The sequence below is a fragment of the Lipotes vexillifer genome, unplaced genomic scaffold, assembly GCF_000442215.2.
Source record: "Lipotes vexillifer unplaced genomic scaffold, Lipotes_vexillifer_v1.1 scaffold822, whole genome shotgun sequence".
NCBI lineage: Eukaryota > Metazoa > Chordata > Mammalia > Artiodactyla > Lipotidae > Lipotes > Lipotes vexillifer.
This window is the reverse complement of record NW_006770496.1, coordinates 2,351,577-2,370,138: the sequence shown is the minus strand read 5'-3', so window position 1 is coordinate 2,370,138 and position 18,562 is coordinate 2,351,577. Positions and strand designations below refer to the sequence as shown.

General features: G+C 34.8%; 1 protein-coding gene across 3 annotated transcripts in view; it reads left to right on the top strand.

The window, feature by feature from the left end:
* Nucleotides 1-17,463, top strand: part of SEPTIN7 (septin 7) — a 108,712-nt gene extending 91,249 nt beyond the window's left edge. For 2 of the 3 annotated variants that reach the window (XM_007446119.1, XM_007446118.1), the window contains exons 12-14: nucleotides 11,169-11,304; nucleotides 15,259-15,398; nucleotides 16,407-17,463. In XM_007446119.1, the coding sequence (XP_007446181.1) occupies nucleotides 11,169-11,304; nucleotides 15,259-15,398; nucleotides 16,407-16,446 (316 nt within the window). In that variant the 3' untranslated portion in view covers nucleotides 16,447-17,463. The remainder of the gene's footprint in view (nucleotides 1-11,168; nucleotides 11,305-15,258; nucleotides 15,399-16,406) is intronic. The other variant, XM_007446120.1, reaches the window with a different exon arrangement.
* Nucleotides 17,464-18,562: the final 1,099 nt, after the last annotated feature.

Below are 18,562 nucleotides of genomic sequence, written 5' to 3'. Positions count from 1 at the left end.
AGGGAAAAGAGATGTGTGAGGAGGCTGGTGAGTTAGCTGGTATAGACTTGGTAACCATGTCTGTTCCCTGTTTTTCCTTTATTTGGGGTTGTTGAAGACCGTAAGTATTATGAAAACCATTTTAACAATGCATGTACATTTTTAGCCAGGTGTTATGTATTGATACTATTAGAGGATAATCCTGAAGGATCATCTGCATAATAAATAATAAGGGAAGCAAGTTCTCAAAGTAGCAATACTGTGTTATAGTGGTCAGCATTCCTTATAATTGAAGAGAAAAATGTTCCTTTTTGCTTTTTTAGTTATGTCTCCTCAGTGCCCCTAAATTCCACAAGAAAGTGCACAAAGCATTAATAATCATTGGCAGAGTCACAAGCAGTTCTCTTTTAAAACTGATCTTGGACCTAACTCTGTGTTTATTTTCTTCATGATGTTTGGGTTGTAGCCCCTAATCTCTTTCTTAATTTTGAATTTCTTCTTACACTATTATTAGCATGCTTATTTGAGGAACTTTATTGATGAGTTTCTAGATTTTCTGGCTTTAGAGATCTCCGGAGAGCAATTGCTTTTATTTTAAAATTTTAATTAATTTATTTACTTTTGGCTGCGTTGGGTCTTCGTTGTTGCACTCTGACTTTCTCTAGTTGCAGAGAGTGGGGGCTGCTCTTCGTTGCAGTGGGTTGGCTTCTCATTGCGGAGCATGGGCTCTCTAGTGCAGGCTCAGTAGTTGTGGTGCATGGGCTCTAGAGCGCAGGCTCAGTAGTTGTCGCGCACGGGCTGTAGAGCTCAGGCTCAGTAGTTGTGGTGCATGGGCTTAGTTGCTCCGCGGCATGTGAGATCTTCCTGAACTAGGGCTTGAACCTGAGTCCCCTGCATTGGCAGGCAGATTCTTAACCACTGTGCCACCAGGGAAGTCCCAGAGTAATTGGTAAAAAGGTAAATTTCTAGATTCAATCATTATCAAGAGATTCTGATTCAGTACATGTGGGATGGGCCTGAGAGTTTGTATTTTTAATGAGCACCCTAGATGATTTTTTGTTTTGGGGGGTTTTTTTTTGGCTGTGCCGCACACCACGTGGGATCTTAGTTTCCCAGCCAGGGATCGAACCCATGCCCCCTGCAGTGGAAGTGTGGAGTCCTAACCACTGGACAGCCAGGGAATCCACCACCCCCGTCCTTTTTTATTTTTAACCCTTGATGGTTTCGATATAGGTGATTAGTAACGCATGCTTTGCAAAACACTGACTTCTAGGAATTTACTACTGCTATTTTAAAAATTGATGTTTTTTAATATTTAAAATACAAGATTCTACTTGAGGTAAGGTTCAGTGCATGAAAAAAGGCAACGTTTTTAATCTTTCTTTTTAGCAGAATTTGTATCAAACAACTCTTATTTAGCACAGAAATATAAAGATCCATCATAGTGAATATTGTTCATAAAATTGAATCCATTTTAAATGCATTTCACTAGTTTATGGACTTCTTAACTGTTTAAAAGAAAACCATACACAATTAAAGCCACTGGTAATTTTATAACATGTTAAAGCGAAATGTATTGTCAGTACATATCTTTCATTAAATGCATACATTAAGTGTATGCACTTAATGTTCGATTTTTTTCTTTTAAACATTGGTTAATGTGCTAGAAATAAGGATTTTTTTTCCATAGTTTGAATTTAAGGCTTTTAAAATAGTGCTATTGGGATACTTTTTACTGTTGGATGCAGGTAAGGTAATTCAGAGAAAAATAGTGTTGTTAAAAATTCTTCTGCATATACAGAATTCTAGTGTGGATTACTTGAGTTAAACTATAACCCAGGTGAAAACATGAAAAGTAGAATTCTATTGGAAATGTATTTCTTAATGAGATGAATCATGTCTAAACTTTGCCTATGAAAATAATAAAAAAGTTTGCACTGCTAAAAAGCAGATTGCCCCAGGAGTTAGTATATTATTTAATTTTACTTTAAGTAATAGAAAAATAAATATTTTTGAAGATTGAACCAACTGGGGAACGGTTGTAATTAGAACAGGTATTGATATATGATTTGTTAAATTAGGTTTTTACTGCTTTATTGAATGAAACATACTGAATCTGAAAGAAGTCACTTGGAATTTTTATCCTTTGATTGTATCTAGTATTGTCTTGAAAATGTTAGCTGTTCATTCCAGTTGAATTTTTTGGAAAAAAAACAAATCAGTACCCGCAATTTATGGTGCTTTAGCCAATGTAAGGTGCCTTTCTTTATAGCTATGAACCCATCCACAGATAACTGAAAAGAATGGGTAATATTTAAATATGTAAAGTAAGCAAATGTGAGTCTGGGCTTCTTATTGATGTTCTATTTGTACTGCTCCCATGGGACTTTTTTCTCCCTAGCAATGCATCCTTTGATAACGGTGGTATGGAGAGATTGAGGTTTCAGGGAGCTCAGAGTGGAAAAGGTAGAGTCATTAAACAGAAATTGCCAGTTCTCCAGCCACCTCCCTTTGCTATATGTCTTAATTCAGAGCATCCTGACAGGGACCCAAATACCATGTTTCTAACACCTAACACCACACCATGCCCTTAATAGAAACATGTTTAATACTTGGAGATACACTCTTACAGGTTTATGTTATAGTGTTTGATTAATCATTGAAAGAGACTTCTCTCTTGTCACCTGGAGGTTTTCATACCTTCAGGTACAGTGTACCTTAGTAAGGGATAGGTGAGGAGGAGTAGGTCTTTCTTCTGTAATGTGAGAAATGGGCTATCTGTTAACTTGGAAATTATCAGGCAGATCACTTTAGGCAAAACTTTGTATGGAAGTTGAGGATCTGGAAATTGATTCTCTTTAAACTGCACAGACTCAAGTAACTCTCTTCATATAAATAGAGACCTCAGTTTGAAGACCACTGAACTTTGGTCCTTTAAAAAAAAAAGTGGTCATTTTATCACTTTCTTTTTTACTTCATATGGTCTCTAAACAGCATCTGCAGGGAATTTGAGAAAGAAATAAACTTGCGAATAAGGTCATTTATTCATCTGATTGCTGATGGACCTGTGTTTTTTAATTGTTCTTATTACAATATATAGACATATACATACACATACAGATATACATCTATTTAAAATTTATAGTTACATTAACCTTTGTCTGGCAGTGTACGCTCCACAGAGTGCTAATTACACTTGGTTTTAGAATATAAGTTAATTTTTTTAATGTTAAGCATAAAGTAGATTAATTTATCTTATATTTAATTTTCGGAGCCAGTTTTGGATGACTGTAGAGTGTACTGAACCATGGGTTAAAAATAAAAATATTTGGTATTTGATTTATATGTTTCAAAATGTGCCTTTCTGTTATGTTAGTGGTCCTCGACATCACATTGTATACCTTAAACTGAGACAATATTATATGTCAGTTATATCTCAGTAAAGCTGGGGACAAAACCCAAGATTTTGATTATATGGTTAAAATACGAAACATAGCTGAGCTTGTCTCATCAAATACTGATTTGTCTCAAGGCTGGAGTCTGGAAAAGTGAGCTCTATTCTTAGCAGCTGTTTAGGTATTACTTGTGTCTGGCTAAGAATATCAAGTCATCTGTTTTCCTCAGGGAGAGTATATCTTTTTTTTTTTGCGGTACACGGGCCTCTCACTGTTGTGGCCTCTCCCGTTGCGGAGCACAGGCTCCGGACGCGCAGGCTCAGCGGCCATGGCTCACGGGCCCAGCCGCTCCGCGGCATGTGGGATCTTCCCGGACCGGGGCACGAACCTGTGTCCCCTGCATCAGCAGGCGGACTCTCAACCGCTGTACCACCTGGGAAGCCCAGGGAGAGTATATCTTGCCCACCCCTGTCCGGAGGGTGGAGGATGGTTAGAAGTAACAGAAAGGGAGGTCAGGTTCCAAATTAAAAGAGATTCAACAAGGTTGTAAAGGAAAGTGGAGAATTAACCATGTCAAGATTGCAGATCTCTTAAAGTAATCCCCAGTAAGGGGAGAGGTATCCTTTTTTGTTCAACATGCTTTTTTAAAGTTTTACTTGCTTCTTCCTTCGTGGTCTTCCTTACATCTTTTACAGGTATACCTTGTTTTATTGCACTTTGCTTTATTACACTTCGCAGATAATGTGTTTTTTACAAATTGAAGGTTTGTGGCATACTGCATCAAGCAAATCTGTCTTTGCCATTTTCCCACCAGCATTTGCTTTCTTCATGTCTCTGTGTTAACATTGGTAATTCTCACAATGTTTTAAACCAGGGTTCCCCAACCCCCGGGCCGCGGACTGGTATCGGTCCATGGCCTGTTAGAAACCGGGCCACACAGCAGAAGGTGAGTGGCAGGCAAGCGAAGCTTCATCTGCTGCTCCCCATCGCTCCCCATTGCTTGCAGTACCACCCCCAATCAAGTCTGTGGAAAAATTGTCTTCCACAAAACCGGTCCCTGGTGCCGAAAAGGTTGGGGACCGCTGTTTTAAACTTTATTATTATTATATTTGTCATATTGATCTGTAATCAGTGATCTTTAATGTTCCTCCTATGACTCACTAAAGGCTCAGATGATGGTTAGCATTCTTCAGCAATAACATATTTTTCAATTAAGGTATATACATTGTTTTCTAAGACATAATGCTGCTGCACATCTAATAGACTACAGTGTAGTGTAAACATAATTTTTATGTGCCCTGAGAAGCCAGAAAACTTGTGTGACTCACTTTATTTCTATATCCGTTCTGCTTTATTGAGGTGGTCAGGTTGGAGTTACCTCTTTCCCGTATGTTAATTTTATTTTTGTTTTCTACAGCCTTCTCTCTGTAGTCTTGGGAAAACTCTATGGATAACTGAATTCCTATAAATGACTGAAAATACAGATTTCTAAAGGCTAATCCTCAGAACTCTTTTGGTACATGACAAAGTTTTCATTGATCTAAAGAGATATAAAGACAATTTTCTGAAATTTGTCCCAAGTTTTTCCAAAAAAAAAAAGTAATTTATTCAGTTATATCTTTTACTCTTGTTCATGTGTTCTTTCATGAAAATATAATGATAGTGTTGTTTTATTTACGTTTATTTTTAATGCTCTCACTTGGCAAAATAAAATGCTGGTAACTGTTGTTTCCCAGAATGTTCGGAAATTTATATTGCTCTTTGAAATTCTTATTTTAAGTGAAATTCCTTTGGAAAATTTTCTATGAAAATTGCTACATGTCTATATGCATAGTGACCTACCACACCACTGAAGCAAAAATATGTAAATATTTGCTTAATGAGTTCTTCAGAAAAGACCACACATAATTTAAATGAAATGTGGTTGTCTTTCCATTTCAGTCAAAATGTGGGTCATGTAAGACAGCCACAGTAGGGCCTTACTGGGTCAGCCTTAAGTGTGGTCCTTGCTGTGATTCTGTTGTTGGTCATATGAAAAGGGTAAGTCATATGGTGGCTTTCAGGAACTGTCACCCCTTGAATAGACCCTAAAAGGAGCTAAGTTATGTCTTTGGGGATTTAATGTGCTGTTCAGGTTATATTGTAGCCTTTTTAAAAAAATTTTTTTACCAGGTCTTTTCATTTTTTTTGACTGAGTTGCTTTAAATTTCTCTAACAAGTTTAAGTTTATAAGCTTTAGCTTATCTATGTGTGTGAAGAAGAGTTTTCATTAAAAAGCAGGCAGGTAATGATATAATTTAAATGGTTTTTCTAGTCAACTAATAAAAAAACTTTCATTTGAAATGTGATGACAAAAAGTGATCCTTTTTCCAGGATCATACACCATTATCAAGTGGGGTTTATCCCAGGAATGCAAGGATTCTTCAATATATGCAAACCAATCAATGTGATACACCATATTAACAAACTGAAGGAGAAAAACCATATGATCATCTCAATAGAGGCAGAAAAAGCCTTTGACAAAATTCAACACCCATTTATGATAAAAACTCTCCAGAAAGTGGGCATAGAGGGAACCTACTTCGACATAATAAAGGCCATATACGACAAACCCACAGCAAACATCATTCTCAATAGTAAAAAACTGAAAGCATTTTCTCTAAGATCAGGAACAAGACAAGGATGTCCACTCTCGCCACTATTATTCAACATAGTTTTGGAAGTCTTAGCCACGGCAATCAGAGAAGGAAAAGAAATAAAAGGAATACAAATTGGAAAAGAAGAAGTAAAACTGTCACTGTTTGCAGATGACATGATACTATACATAGAGAATCCTAAAGATGCTACCAGAAAACGACTAGAGCTAATCAATGAATTTGGTAAAGTTGCAGGATACAAAATTAACACACAGAAATCTCTTGCATTCCTATACACTAACAATGAAAGATCAGAAAGAGAAATTAAGGAAACAATCCCATTCACCATCGCAACAAAAAGAATAAAATACCTAGGAATAAACCTACAAAAGGTGTTAAAAGACCTGTACTCAGAAAACTATAAGACACTGATGAAAGAGATCAAAGATGACACAAACAGATGGAGAGATATACCATGTTCTTAGATTGGAAGAATCAATATTGTGAAGATGACTATACTACCCAAAGCAATCTACAGATTCAATGCAATCCGTATCAAATTACCAATGGCATTTTTTACAGACCTAGAACAAAAAAATCTTAAAATTTGTATGGAGACACAAAAGATCCCGAATAGCCAAAGCAATCTCGAGGGAAAAAAACAGAGCTGGAGGAACGAGACTCCCTGACTTCAGACTATACTACAAAGCTACCGTAATCAAGACAATATGGTGCTGGCACAAAAACAGAAATATAGATCAGTGGAACAAGTTAGAAAGCCCAGAGATAAACCCACACACCTATGGTCAACTAATCTATGACAAAGGAGGCAAGGATATACAATGGAGAAAAGACAGTCTCTTCAATAAGTGGTGCTGGGAAAACTGGACAGCTACATGTAAAAGAATGAAATTAGAACACTCCGTAACACCATACACAATAATAAAATGTATTTGAGACCTAAATGTAAGACAGGACACTATAAAACCCTTAGAGGAAAACATAGGAAGAACACTCTTTGACATAAATCACAGCAAGATCTTTTTTGATCCACCTCCTAGAGTAATGGAAATAAAAACAAAAATAAACAAATGGGACCTAATAAAAAAAGTTTTTGCCAAGCAAAGGAAACTACAAACAAGACAAAAAGACAACCCTCAGAATGGGAGAAAATATTTGCAAACGAATCAACAGACAAAGGATTAGTCTCCAAAATACATAAACAGCTCATGCAGCTCAATATAAAAAAAAGAAACCCAATCCAAAAATGGGCAGAAGACCTAAATAGACATTTCTCCGAAGAAGGCATACAGATGGCCAAGAAGCACATGAAAAGCTGCTCAACATCACTAATTATTAGAGAAATGCAAATCAAAACTACAGTGAGGTATCACCTCACACCAGTTAGAATGGGCATCCTCAGAAAATCTACAAACAACAAATGCTGGAGAGGGTGTGGAGAAAAGGGAACCCTCTTGCACTGTTGGTGGGAATGTAAATTGATACAGTCACTATGGAGAACAGTGTGGAGGTTCCTTAAAAAACTAAAAATAAAATTAACCATATGACCCAGCAATCCCACTACCCAGAGAAAACCATAATTCAAAAAGACACATGCACCCCAGTTCATTGCAGCACTATTTACAATAGCCAGGTCATGGAAACAACCTAAATTCCCATCGACAGACCAATGGATAAAGAAGATGTGGTACAAATAAATATACAATGGAATATTACTCAGCCATAAAAAGGAATGAAATTGGGTCATTTGTTGAGATGTGGATGGATCTAGAGACTGTCGTACAGGGTGAAGTAAGTCAGAAAGAGAAAAACAAATATCGTATATTAACGCGTATATGTGGAACCTAGAAAAATGGTACAGATGAACTGGTTTGCAGGGCAGAAATAGGGACACAGATGTAGAGAACAAACGTATGGACACCAGATGGGAAAAATGGTGGGGTGGTGGGATGAATTGGGAGGTTGGGATTGACATATAGACACTGATATGTATAAAATAGATAACTAATAAGAAACTGCTGTATAAAAAATAAATAAAATCTTTTAAAAAGTGATCCTTTTTCCTGCATTTTCTACATTATAAGCACAATTTTGTGTTACGGTTTTCTAAATATCACTTTAATAAAAATGACTAGAATTGGGGTGCTAATTTAAAAATTAGATTTGAAACATCATTTTGACTGGTGAGAGGCTTTCAAAAATTCATTTTAGATACATGTAACCATTTTCTTATAATACTGGAATATCACTTCATTTGGTTAAGGGGTCAAGTAGTTTTACAAGGCTGAAAAGCTTAAAGTATCTCAAATGTGAAATATTGCTAATTTCTTTGAAAGTATACATACTTAAATAAGTTTAGAAATTTGAGCAGGCTGTTAGAAGATAATCACACAGCCTATTTATTTTCATAGTGATTTGGTATAGGGATTACTAACAGAATTTGGAAAAGAAATTAACTAGCTTCAACAAATTTGGCCATAAACTTTTGTTTTAGGGCATATACTTTTATTGTGAAATCTGTGGATTTGCCTTTAGTTGCTGCTTTTAGTGTCATTTACTTTAAGTGTGCTAAGTCTGTATTTTTTGTTCTTTTAGATATGACACAGTTGAAGGCATGTAAGTGGTTATTTGTTTTTCCGAAGACATAAGCAGTTTTAGTATGTGAAGATTTTTAATATTTAAATTTTGAATTTAAAAGCAAATTTCAAAACATCATAGCATGTTTCTCTGCAGTCTTCTGTTTTCCCTGAAGAGTTATTTAAATAATAATCTAGATGACAGTGTTTACTCTTGGTAAGGTGGTAGCCTTTTCATGTGCAAATTATACTGCAAATTCTTTACATTTATATGGATTACTTTATTCCTCCCAAGGATGAAATTAAATGAGCATTTTATAGATAGGTTATTATAAGTAAGAGTATATATTTAAAATCTCAATTCTGTGTGAATTCTAATTTATTTTTTTAAATTCTAGTTTTTTATAATTTTTTACAATGTATTTATTTGTTTCCAAATTGCAGCAGTATTGTTGGATAATCTAAGTTGCTTAAACATAAGCAACTTATTTAAGACTGCCAATTAAAAAATCGTTATTAGAGTATTTTTTTTTCTAGAGCCTAAAAATGTTTTGGGGAGTGGCAGAAGTGAATTTTTACAGAAATCAAACAAAAGCTTTGAACCGTCTCACTGGGAAAATGCTTGCATGAATACACAACACAAACACACATTTATTTGGTATGTTATTTCAGGGCATTCATTGACACTCTGCCCAAGAGAGCTGAGGCCCCTATATTAAAAACACCTGCCATAAAGATGAGAACTATGTTAATATGAAGGGCCTTATCGGCTTTTAATGAAATAATGATATTTACGCTTTAAAATTTATTTCCGTTTACCTCACTTTTTGAATGTTGATTCTTCTTCTAAGTTAATGTTTGGTTTATTTTCATTTTCAGAACTTCTGATTAATTGTTTAATTGTTAAGACATACTGAAGGTTTGTAAGTTTTCTTTTGGTGAAGGAATATCCTTTAGTTAAGTAACATTTTGTTCTAACTTACACTAACTGCAAAAACAAATCCTTTTGGTCACAACAGTACATCACATCTTTGTCCTTCCTTTTTGCTAAGAAAAAACAGTAGCCAGTGTTCTTTCTGTCCTGTTGCTCGTTTAATATTTTCCATCTTGCTTTCTTGTCCTCCTCCTTGAGAGGGAAGAATAGTGTTGTAATGGTCAAAATACTCAGCCTTGTAAGGAGAGAAGTCACCATAATCAAGTGTGTCAAATCAGGATTAAAGTGATTAGCCTTGAAGTTATGGATGAAATACAAAGCCTGACTTTGTTTTTAAGCGATGATTTAACTTTTTAACCACTTTATTGAGATAAAGTTCACCAACTTAATATGTACAATTAAATGGTCAAAGCCTGTTTTTGTGGAGGCAAAATAAACATGTTTTATCAATAAAGTCAGAAAAGGGCCTGCCTCTTTTAAGTTGTCCCAGTGTATTGAATTGTTTTTAGAGATCGTGAAAGCCACAGAGCCCACTTTTCTTTCCTCCCTGGGGCTGTAATAGGTTACTGATACTTCGTTATTCTCTTGTGTCTGTAAATATACTAGCCTTCACATAAAGCTCATTTGTAGTATTTTTCAACATGAAAATTTTGAACAAAATTGTGCAGAGATTTGAGCCTGTGGAGTTTAACGTCAGTAGAGTGAACTACTTTTATTTAACTGTGCTTGTGTCTATTGTTTGGCATTTCAGAAATGTCAAGATATTCATTTGCTTCTCTCTCTCTCTCTCTCTCTCTCTCTCTCTCTCTCTCTCTCTCTCTCGTGGGTGTGATCACTGACCATCTTTAAAACTTAAGACACTAAAATATTTGACATAGGTGGAATGAATTTTTCAAGAGCATTAAAATTACATTAAGTGGTCTAGAAATACGCTGCTTGCCTAAACGAAGAGTGTTCTAGGTATTGCCTGGTAGTTTTTCCTAGCATATCAATTCAGTAACCAAAATAGGTTTGAATTATTGTGATGTCAGTAGTTGTCTAAAAGGAGAGATTATAACACTTGAAAAATTATAGAACTAAAACTATTCTACATGTATTGACTTCATTAACTCAGTACCTTTTTCACATTAAAATTTTGTTTAAAATAAAAAATTAAGTAATTTTCTTCTAGTTTTCCTTTCTAAGAATGTATTTAGGGAATGTGTCCTTTCCATTTTCCTTCTACAGTTTATTTTACGTGTTATCTTTAGATTTGATATGCATTAGGTTTAGAGAAACGTTCTGCTAATAGTTGCCTTTGGTAGATCTATTTTCATAATAATTATTCACTAGAGATTTTCAAGTTTAGCTATGAAACTTCGTGGAAGGAAGTTCTAAATTGTAAATATTTATAAATTTTAAAAGTTTCTAAAGAATTTTTAACGTTCATATATAAAACTTCAAATCTGTGTTCCATGTCATTTAAGGTGGTGTCAGAATAATTGAAAAATTATTTTGAAACTTATTTTCAAAAAACAGCAGAGAATTAGTAATGGCACACAGCAGCTCATTTGTTTTCATCACTTTCAGAGTTTTGTATTACACTTTTCAGTTTTAGACATTTAATGATTATCTTTAATGTTCACAGGAGCCCTCTTGCACAAATGGAAGAAGAAAGAAGGGAGCATGTAGCTAAGATGAAGAAGATGGAGATGGAGATGGAGCAGGTGTTTGAGATGAAGGTCAAAGAAAAAGTTCAAAAACTGAAGGACTCTGAAGCTGAGGTAATCAACCTAATATTTTCACCTTTTATAGGCACAATATTCCTTTAAAAAGTACCTTTAATAAAATTCATAGGTAACCTTTCTCCAGATTTTTTCAAATATAATATGCTAACAATAAAATGGAAAAATAAAAGCAGGCACTATGTTTACAGTAATATATATTTTAATATGTATTTGAATACAAGTATACTTGGTAGGAAGACATAGTAGAATACTTACAATAAATTTTATTAGCTATAATTAACAAGTTATAAGAAATGAAATTATAAGCCATTCCATCTAGTCAGTATAAGAAAAGTAAAGATCAGAGTTTTGGGTGGATGTAAGAATTAAAACTAGTGTAAGGGTAATAATAATAGACCAGACTTATTTGCATATGAATGAAAAAGAAAGAACCTTAGTTAAACTATAGGCATGCCAGGGTAAATTACAGACAGGAAAAAATGAAGAAATGTGATTTTTATAAATGAGTTGGGCCTTATTTGTAATATAGTGTCAACGTAATTCCCACTGTTACAAAAATCAGGTAGGGTAGTGACAAAGCATTCCAGCAAGCTGATATACTACCTTGGAATCTCTCTAGATGTTGAGGCATATATTTAGTTTCTATTAATCAAAAAGATCATGAAGACATATCCTTCAATAAGTGATAAGAAATAAAAGATGGAGAAAAAAAACACTAACACAAGCATCTATACAGTAAGTAGTTGGCTTGATGTCCAAGAGCAGTAGAAGAAACTCTAGGTAAACACAAAATAAATCAACAATTTCAGTATAATTTCTCAGCACAGATTTATTATCATTGTGCTGAAAATTACTTTTAAATATATGGGATGACATTAATATGAAATACTTTTTAAATTACTTTTAATGATAAAATTCAATGAGATCCCTGTGTTTATATGTGGCTCCACTAATATAATAATATTTGTGTTTAAATATATTAAAAGGAGACTCCGATCTAGTCTGTTAGATCCTTACAGTTGGTCTCTTTGCTTTTGTAATGAATTACTGCATAAAATACATAAACTTTCTTTGACTAAATACATAACCAAAAATACTCTGATCCATTGAGTAGATGGAATGCATGGTGTAAAGTATTCAGTAATTTCGAGGAAATGTTCTTATTCCACATTAGATTTCTCTTAAATCACTGGGCTTTTCATGTAATCTCTTATTAAAAAAAACTTTCACTGTTGTTATATTTATCAGATGCTTAATTCAGTGGGTATACAGAATAGCTCCTCCTGGTCTAAGACTACCAAGCACTGCAGAACTAGCATCCCTGGCATCTGTTATTAAGACGACATTTAGGAGATTAAGTTTAGTCTTTTTTATTAATTAGCTTTTTAGTAAATCTATCCAAGTCTCTACCCCTTCACTAATTAATAAATAATCTGGAAAATCCGTATCAGAAGGTGAATAAAAACAGGAATAATCAAGAGTCTGCATTATCTCCACACTTAGTTTATGATGAAAATCTAAAAGGAGTTGAATTTACATTTGGTATAGACATATTTTAGGGCCTGCTCTTAAGAGTAAATGTTATAAACAAACAATTATAAAACTGTAGTTATAGAACCCTTTGAGTTTTTACGATTACTGTGAATGGTGAAAACAGAGTTTTGCGAAATTTAACTGCTCTTTGAAGGATAGAATCTTTATTAACATTAAAAGGACCTGTAAAGAGATCTCGACCAAGTTTCTCCTAATTCAGCAAGCCATATAAGTATGTAAATATATAGGTGAAGAAACCTATTTAAACTTGTTTAATACTGTTTTTTCTCAAGTGCTAGAAATATTTGTTCAGGGCACAGTTGCTAATATCCAGCAGCACAGTGTATCAGGCACAGTATTAAGCATCTTTCATGGATTATGTCATTTAATTCATACCACAGCCCTTCAAGATGGATATTATTGTCCATTTCCCTTTTTTTACATGAGAGGAAAGATAAATTAACTTGGTCTATGCTGCATAGCTGTAAGCCATTATTTGAATACACTTAACTTTGTTCTTAATCACTAGACAAGTCCACAATCATGTATCCATAATTTCAGAAAACTGCAAAACCAGACATAGAATAGTTTTATCCCACTTGATGTGAATATTTATATACTTCACTGCAAAAAATAGTAATGTGTTTGGTTATAGGTGCTACCTTAGATAGCCCAGGAGTTGTTTTGTAAATAGAGTATATAGACCTTTCTAAGTAGTACTGGCTTTCTGAAATCTGAAAAATTCTGAACTGTGAAACACATCTAACCCCAAGGGTTTCTAGGAAGTGAGGGATTGTGACCTGTACTTTTAACCTACATGCAGTTAACACGAAGATACGTATATGTGACAGAAATGTACAGGTAAAGAATGATGAACACTGGTGAACCTGTGGCCCAGCTTAAAAAAATAAGGCATCATCAGTTCATTTGAGGCCCCTTTGCATCTCTCCCCCATTGTATCCCTCTCTCTCCTTCTCAGAGGTGACTATTCTGAATTGTGTGTATATAATTCCCTTGCATTTTTTTTTAAATAACCAAAGGCATTTTCCTGTGTTCCTATATTTTCTGACATTTTCTTAGTAACTTGTTTGCTGTCATCAGGAAGATGTTACCTCAAATTTGATTCATGTTTGCTTAAATATATTTTAGATGGTTTTGTTTTGTAAGAACTGCATGAAATAATTTGGAATGGGAATGAATATGAAGTCACTTTTTGTGGGTTTACAAAGTAATTAAGAAAACAAGTTGTATGCGAAATTACAATCCAAATTCAAGATGTTAATTCATTGGTGTAATACAGTCTTTAATAAAACATAGTTCCTGGACATCTGAAAGTTTTTAATATTAATAGTTCTTAGTTATTCGTTGTAGTTTTTTTTTCCTATGACTGTTTTCCTCAGAAATGGATTAACTAGCACCTAAATGAATTATTTAATGAACTATTAGATAAGCTCTTTGTTTCTGCAGTTACTTTGCATGAGTGTTCTCCACCTTTCAGCCAGCATTCTTTATAGCATTAATTCTTAATGTAGAAAGAACCACCTGCTTTAGAATCACGGGGGCTTGTTGAAAATGTAGATTTCTAGATGTAACAAAAACCCAGAGATTCTAATTCAGTATGTCTGTGTGAGGTCCAGGATTCTTTTTTTTGTTTTTTTGCGGTACGTGGGCCTCTCACTGTTGTGGCCTCTCCCACTGCGGAGCACAGGCTCCGGACGCACAGGCTTGCAGCATGGCTCACGGGCCCAGCCTGTCCGCAGCATGTGGGATCTTCCCCGACCGGGGCACGAACCCGCGTCCCCTGCATCGACAGGCGGACTCTCAACCACTGTGCCACCAGGGAAGCCCGGGATTCTGTAGTTTTAACAAGCATTCAGGTGATTTGTATGAAGACTGATATTTGAGAAACACTGCTTTATAAGAATCGGGGACCTTATACCGTGATCTTGTAACTCTTAGATCCTCATCTGTTTGCTTTGTTTTCACTTGTCTCAGCTTTCTGAACTTGGAATTACAAGACAGGTTCAAATCCTGGTTCTGCCACTTTTTGGCTAATGACTTTGGGCAGGTGACATAAACTCTGCAACTGTTTGGTCATCTATGAAGTGGGAGCAGTGGTGTCTTCCCTGCCCAGCTTCCTACATGTTTTGTGAGTAAGGAAAAATGAGATGATAAGATAGGGTATGCCCATTATAAAGTGCTACACACTGTAGCTTATTGTACTCTTTTTTTCCCTGTTTACCAAGATTATTCTCTTTGATCACTGGCCTTTTGGGTGGTAGGTCCTATAGGCAGAGGAATTTTAGACGGTGCTAAAATTTTAGACAGTGCTAAAACCAGGTGATACTTTGAATTTGTAGCATAAGAACTGAATGCTCATTAGGATGCCTGAATGAAATGTACTTCTGCTCCTGATTTCTCAAACAGTTTTATTTTATATATTGTGCTCTGAATTAGCTCCAGCGGCGCCATGAGCAAATGAAAAAGAATTTGGAAGCACAGCACAAAGAATTAGAGGAAAAACGTCGTCAGTTTGAAGATGAGAAAGCAAATTGGGAAGCCCAACAACGTATTTTAGAGCAACAGAACTCTTCAAGGTATCTAATATCAGATTCCCAAGAAATGTGTTTATTAATACTTTAAAGAATTATTTTCCTATTTATTTGAAAAACATTAAAATAACATTTAAAAAGACATCATCCATTATCATAAATCCCAAGCACAAATAATTTTCATGGATGAATCTTTTATAGAGATGGATGCAGTCTATTATAACAGTATTTTTTTCACTGTAAACATTTTCCATGACTTAACAGTCTTCATAATTATAATTTAGTAGCTTCATAACATCTTCTTCAGTTGACTCACCATAATCAGTTGCTTACCTTTTCCCATCACATGTTGAACATAATGGTTGTATTTAATTTTTGGCAAACATAGAGAACACTGCTACAAAGATCTTTTATACATTTAGAGGTATGTGTTAATTGTGTTGAATTATTTCATTAAGATAAAATTTTGGATATCTAATTCCTAATGCAGCTAATTAGTTACTCAATTTACACAAAAATCAGTAGTATTTGTACTTTGGTTTTCTTCTTTTCCTCATTAGTCCCATTTAAAACTGAAAAGTTGTATCCCTATAAGGATTCTACACTTTACCCTCACTGCTAAACATTTTCAAGATTTTCAACACTATCCTTCTATTAACTTTTTCCCCAAGGAAGAAGAAAATATATTTGTGAAAGCGAAGCATTTCAGAATGCAAATGACAGTAGGAGAAAAGCATTTCAGAATGCAGATGTCAGTTGATCTTTTTTGATTTGCACTGTTTCATTTAGGAAAAATTGTGCTTGTATATTAAAAATGGGTTTTTGTCATGTTTTTTACTGTTTGTCTTGGAAATTTGTCAAATATTTATCCAAGAAAATAATATTGTAGACTAGTATTGTCCTTACTGTTAACTTTAAATCTTCTAATTTTTAAATGAAATCGTAGTGTTTGAAAATCCAACACAGTTGTAGTTGGTTTAGCTATTGCTACCATATGTTATCTATGTTTATAAAGTGGTCACTCATTTTGATTATTTTCCTTTAATCATTTAGAACCTTGGAAAAGAACAAGAAGAAAGGGAAGATCTTTTAAACCCTCTTTTGACCACCAGTTACATATTAGTTGCCAACATGCCAGCTTGGACATCAGTGTTTGTTGGATCCGTTTGACCAATTTGCACCGGTTTTATCCTTAATGATGGATTTAACAGCATGACAAAAATTATTATTATTATTTTTTGTTCTTGACGGAGATTAAGATGCCTTTAATTGTCTAGGGTGTTGTGTACTTAGAAACTAACAGCTCTAAGTACCTTTCCTATGTTTTCTTTTTTTATTAAACAGATGTCTTCAATTTAATGCAAGAAAACATTTTACTGTTGTACAATCATGTTCTGGTAGTTTGATTGTTTACAAGATATTCCAAAATAAAAGGACTCTGGAAGGTTTTCATTGAGGATAAATTGCCATAATATGATGCAAACTATGCTTCTTTATGATAATTATAATACAAAGGTTCCATTCAGTGCAACATATACAATAATGTAATTTAGTCTAACACAGTTGACCCTATTTTTTGACACTTCCATTGTTTAAAAATACACATGGAAAAAAGAACCTATATGCTTACAACGCACCTAGAGCTTTTTTATAACAACCTCTTTTTTTGTTTGTTTGTTTTGGATTCTTTAAATATATATTATTCTCATTTAGTGCCCTCTTTAGCCAGAATCTCATTACTGCTTCATTTTTGTAATAACATTTAATTTAGGTATTTTCCATATATTGGCCCTGCTAAAATAGAATATAGCATCTTTCATATGGTAGGAGCCAACAAGGAAACTTTCCTTTAATTACCTTTTACACTTTATGGTAAGTAGCAGGGGGAAAAATGCATTTATAGATCATTTCTAGGCAAAATTGTGAAGCTAACAACCAACCTATTTCTACCTATGTGCAGTCTCTTTATTTTACTAGAAATGGGAATCATGGCCTCTTGAAAAGAAAAAAAAGTCACCATTCTGCATTTAGCTGTATTCATATATTGCATTTCTGTATTTTTTTGTTTGTATTGTAAAAAATTCACATAATAAACAATGTTGTGATGTAACTGAGCGTGGGGTCTTAAATATTCTACAGTTGATATACAGGAGTGTACAGTGTGTTTGGAAGGAAGCTTTTCAACTTGAATTTGCCTCCTGCATGATTGTAACTCTTATCTTTTCTCTTGTATGTTTGTTTCATTTAGAATGCATACGCCCTGATTTTCTAACTAACGGGATATAGTATCTCTCTACTCATTTCTGTCTCCTGTTAACACGTTATTTCTCTGAGAATGAATTTCAACTCCCCAGGTGAACTCACAAGTCCTTGGACTGAAATTTTTTAACTGGAAGGAGGGTGGTATAATTTCTTTTCACTTTAAGGTCAAATGATATAGATTTTAACAAAATGCTTTATGATATTTTAAGTATAATTAATGCAACACAGTTTAAGTTACCTTAAAAAGTTTCACCATATCTGTTACTTTTTAAAATTAATGATCCAAGCAGAAGGAAGTAACTGATATTTCTGATTAGCCAATATTTTTGTTTACATCAGAGGCTGATGGGTTTAAACAAATCAGTATGCTTGAAAGATCTTGTTGCTTTTCAAAGATATATAGAAATAAAGTGTAAAGCATATTAAGAAGATTATTCACCTTACAGAATCTTGACTTTATGTATAAGTTCACCCTGGAGTGCTATTTTTTTAAATTAATTAATTTATTTTTGCTATGTTGCATCTTCATTTCTGTGCGAGTGCTTTCTCTAGTTGTGGCAAGCAGGGCCCAGTCTTTATCGCGGTGTGCGGGCCTCTGACTGTCGCGCCCTCTCTTGTTGCAGAGCACAGGCTCCAGACGCACAGGCTCAGTAGTTGTGGCTCACGGGCCTAGTTGCTCCACGGCATGTGGGATCCTCCCAGACCAGGGCTCGAACCCATGTCCCCTGCATTGAGCAGGCAGATTTTCAACCACTGCGCCACCAGGGAAGCCCTGGAGTGCTATTTTTAAAGCAGATCTTATAGGGCATTAAAAACGTGATTTTAAGAATACTGCAGTAGGGCTTCCCTGGTGGCACAGTGGTTGAGAGTCCGCCTGTCGATGCAGGGGACGCGGGTTCGTGCCCTGGTCCAGGAAGATCCCACATGCTGCAGAGCGGCTGCGCCCG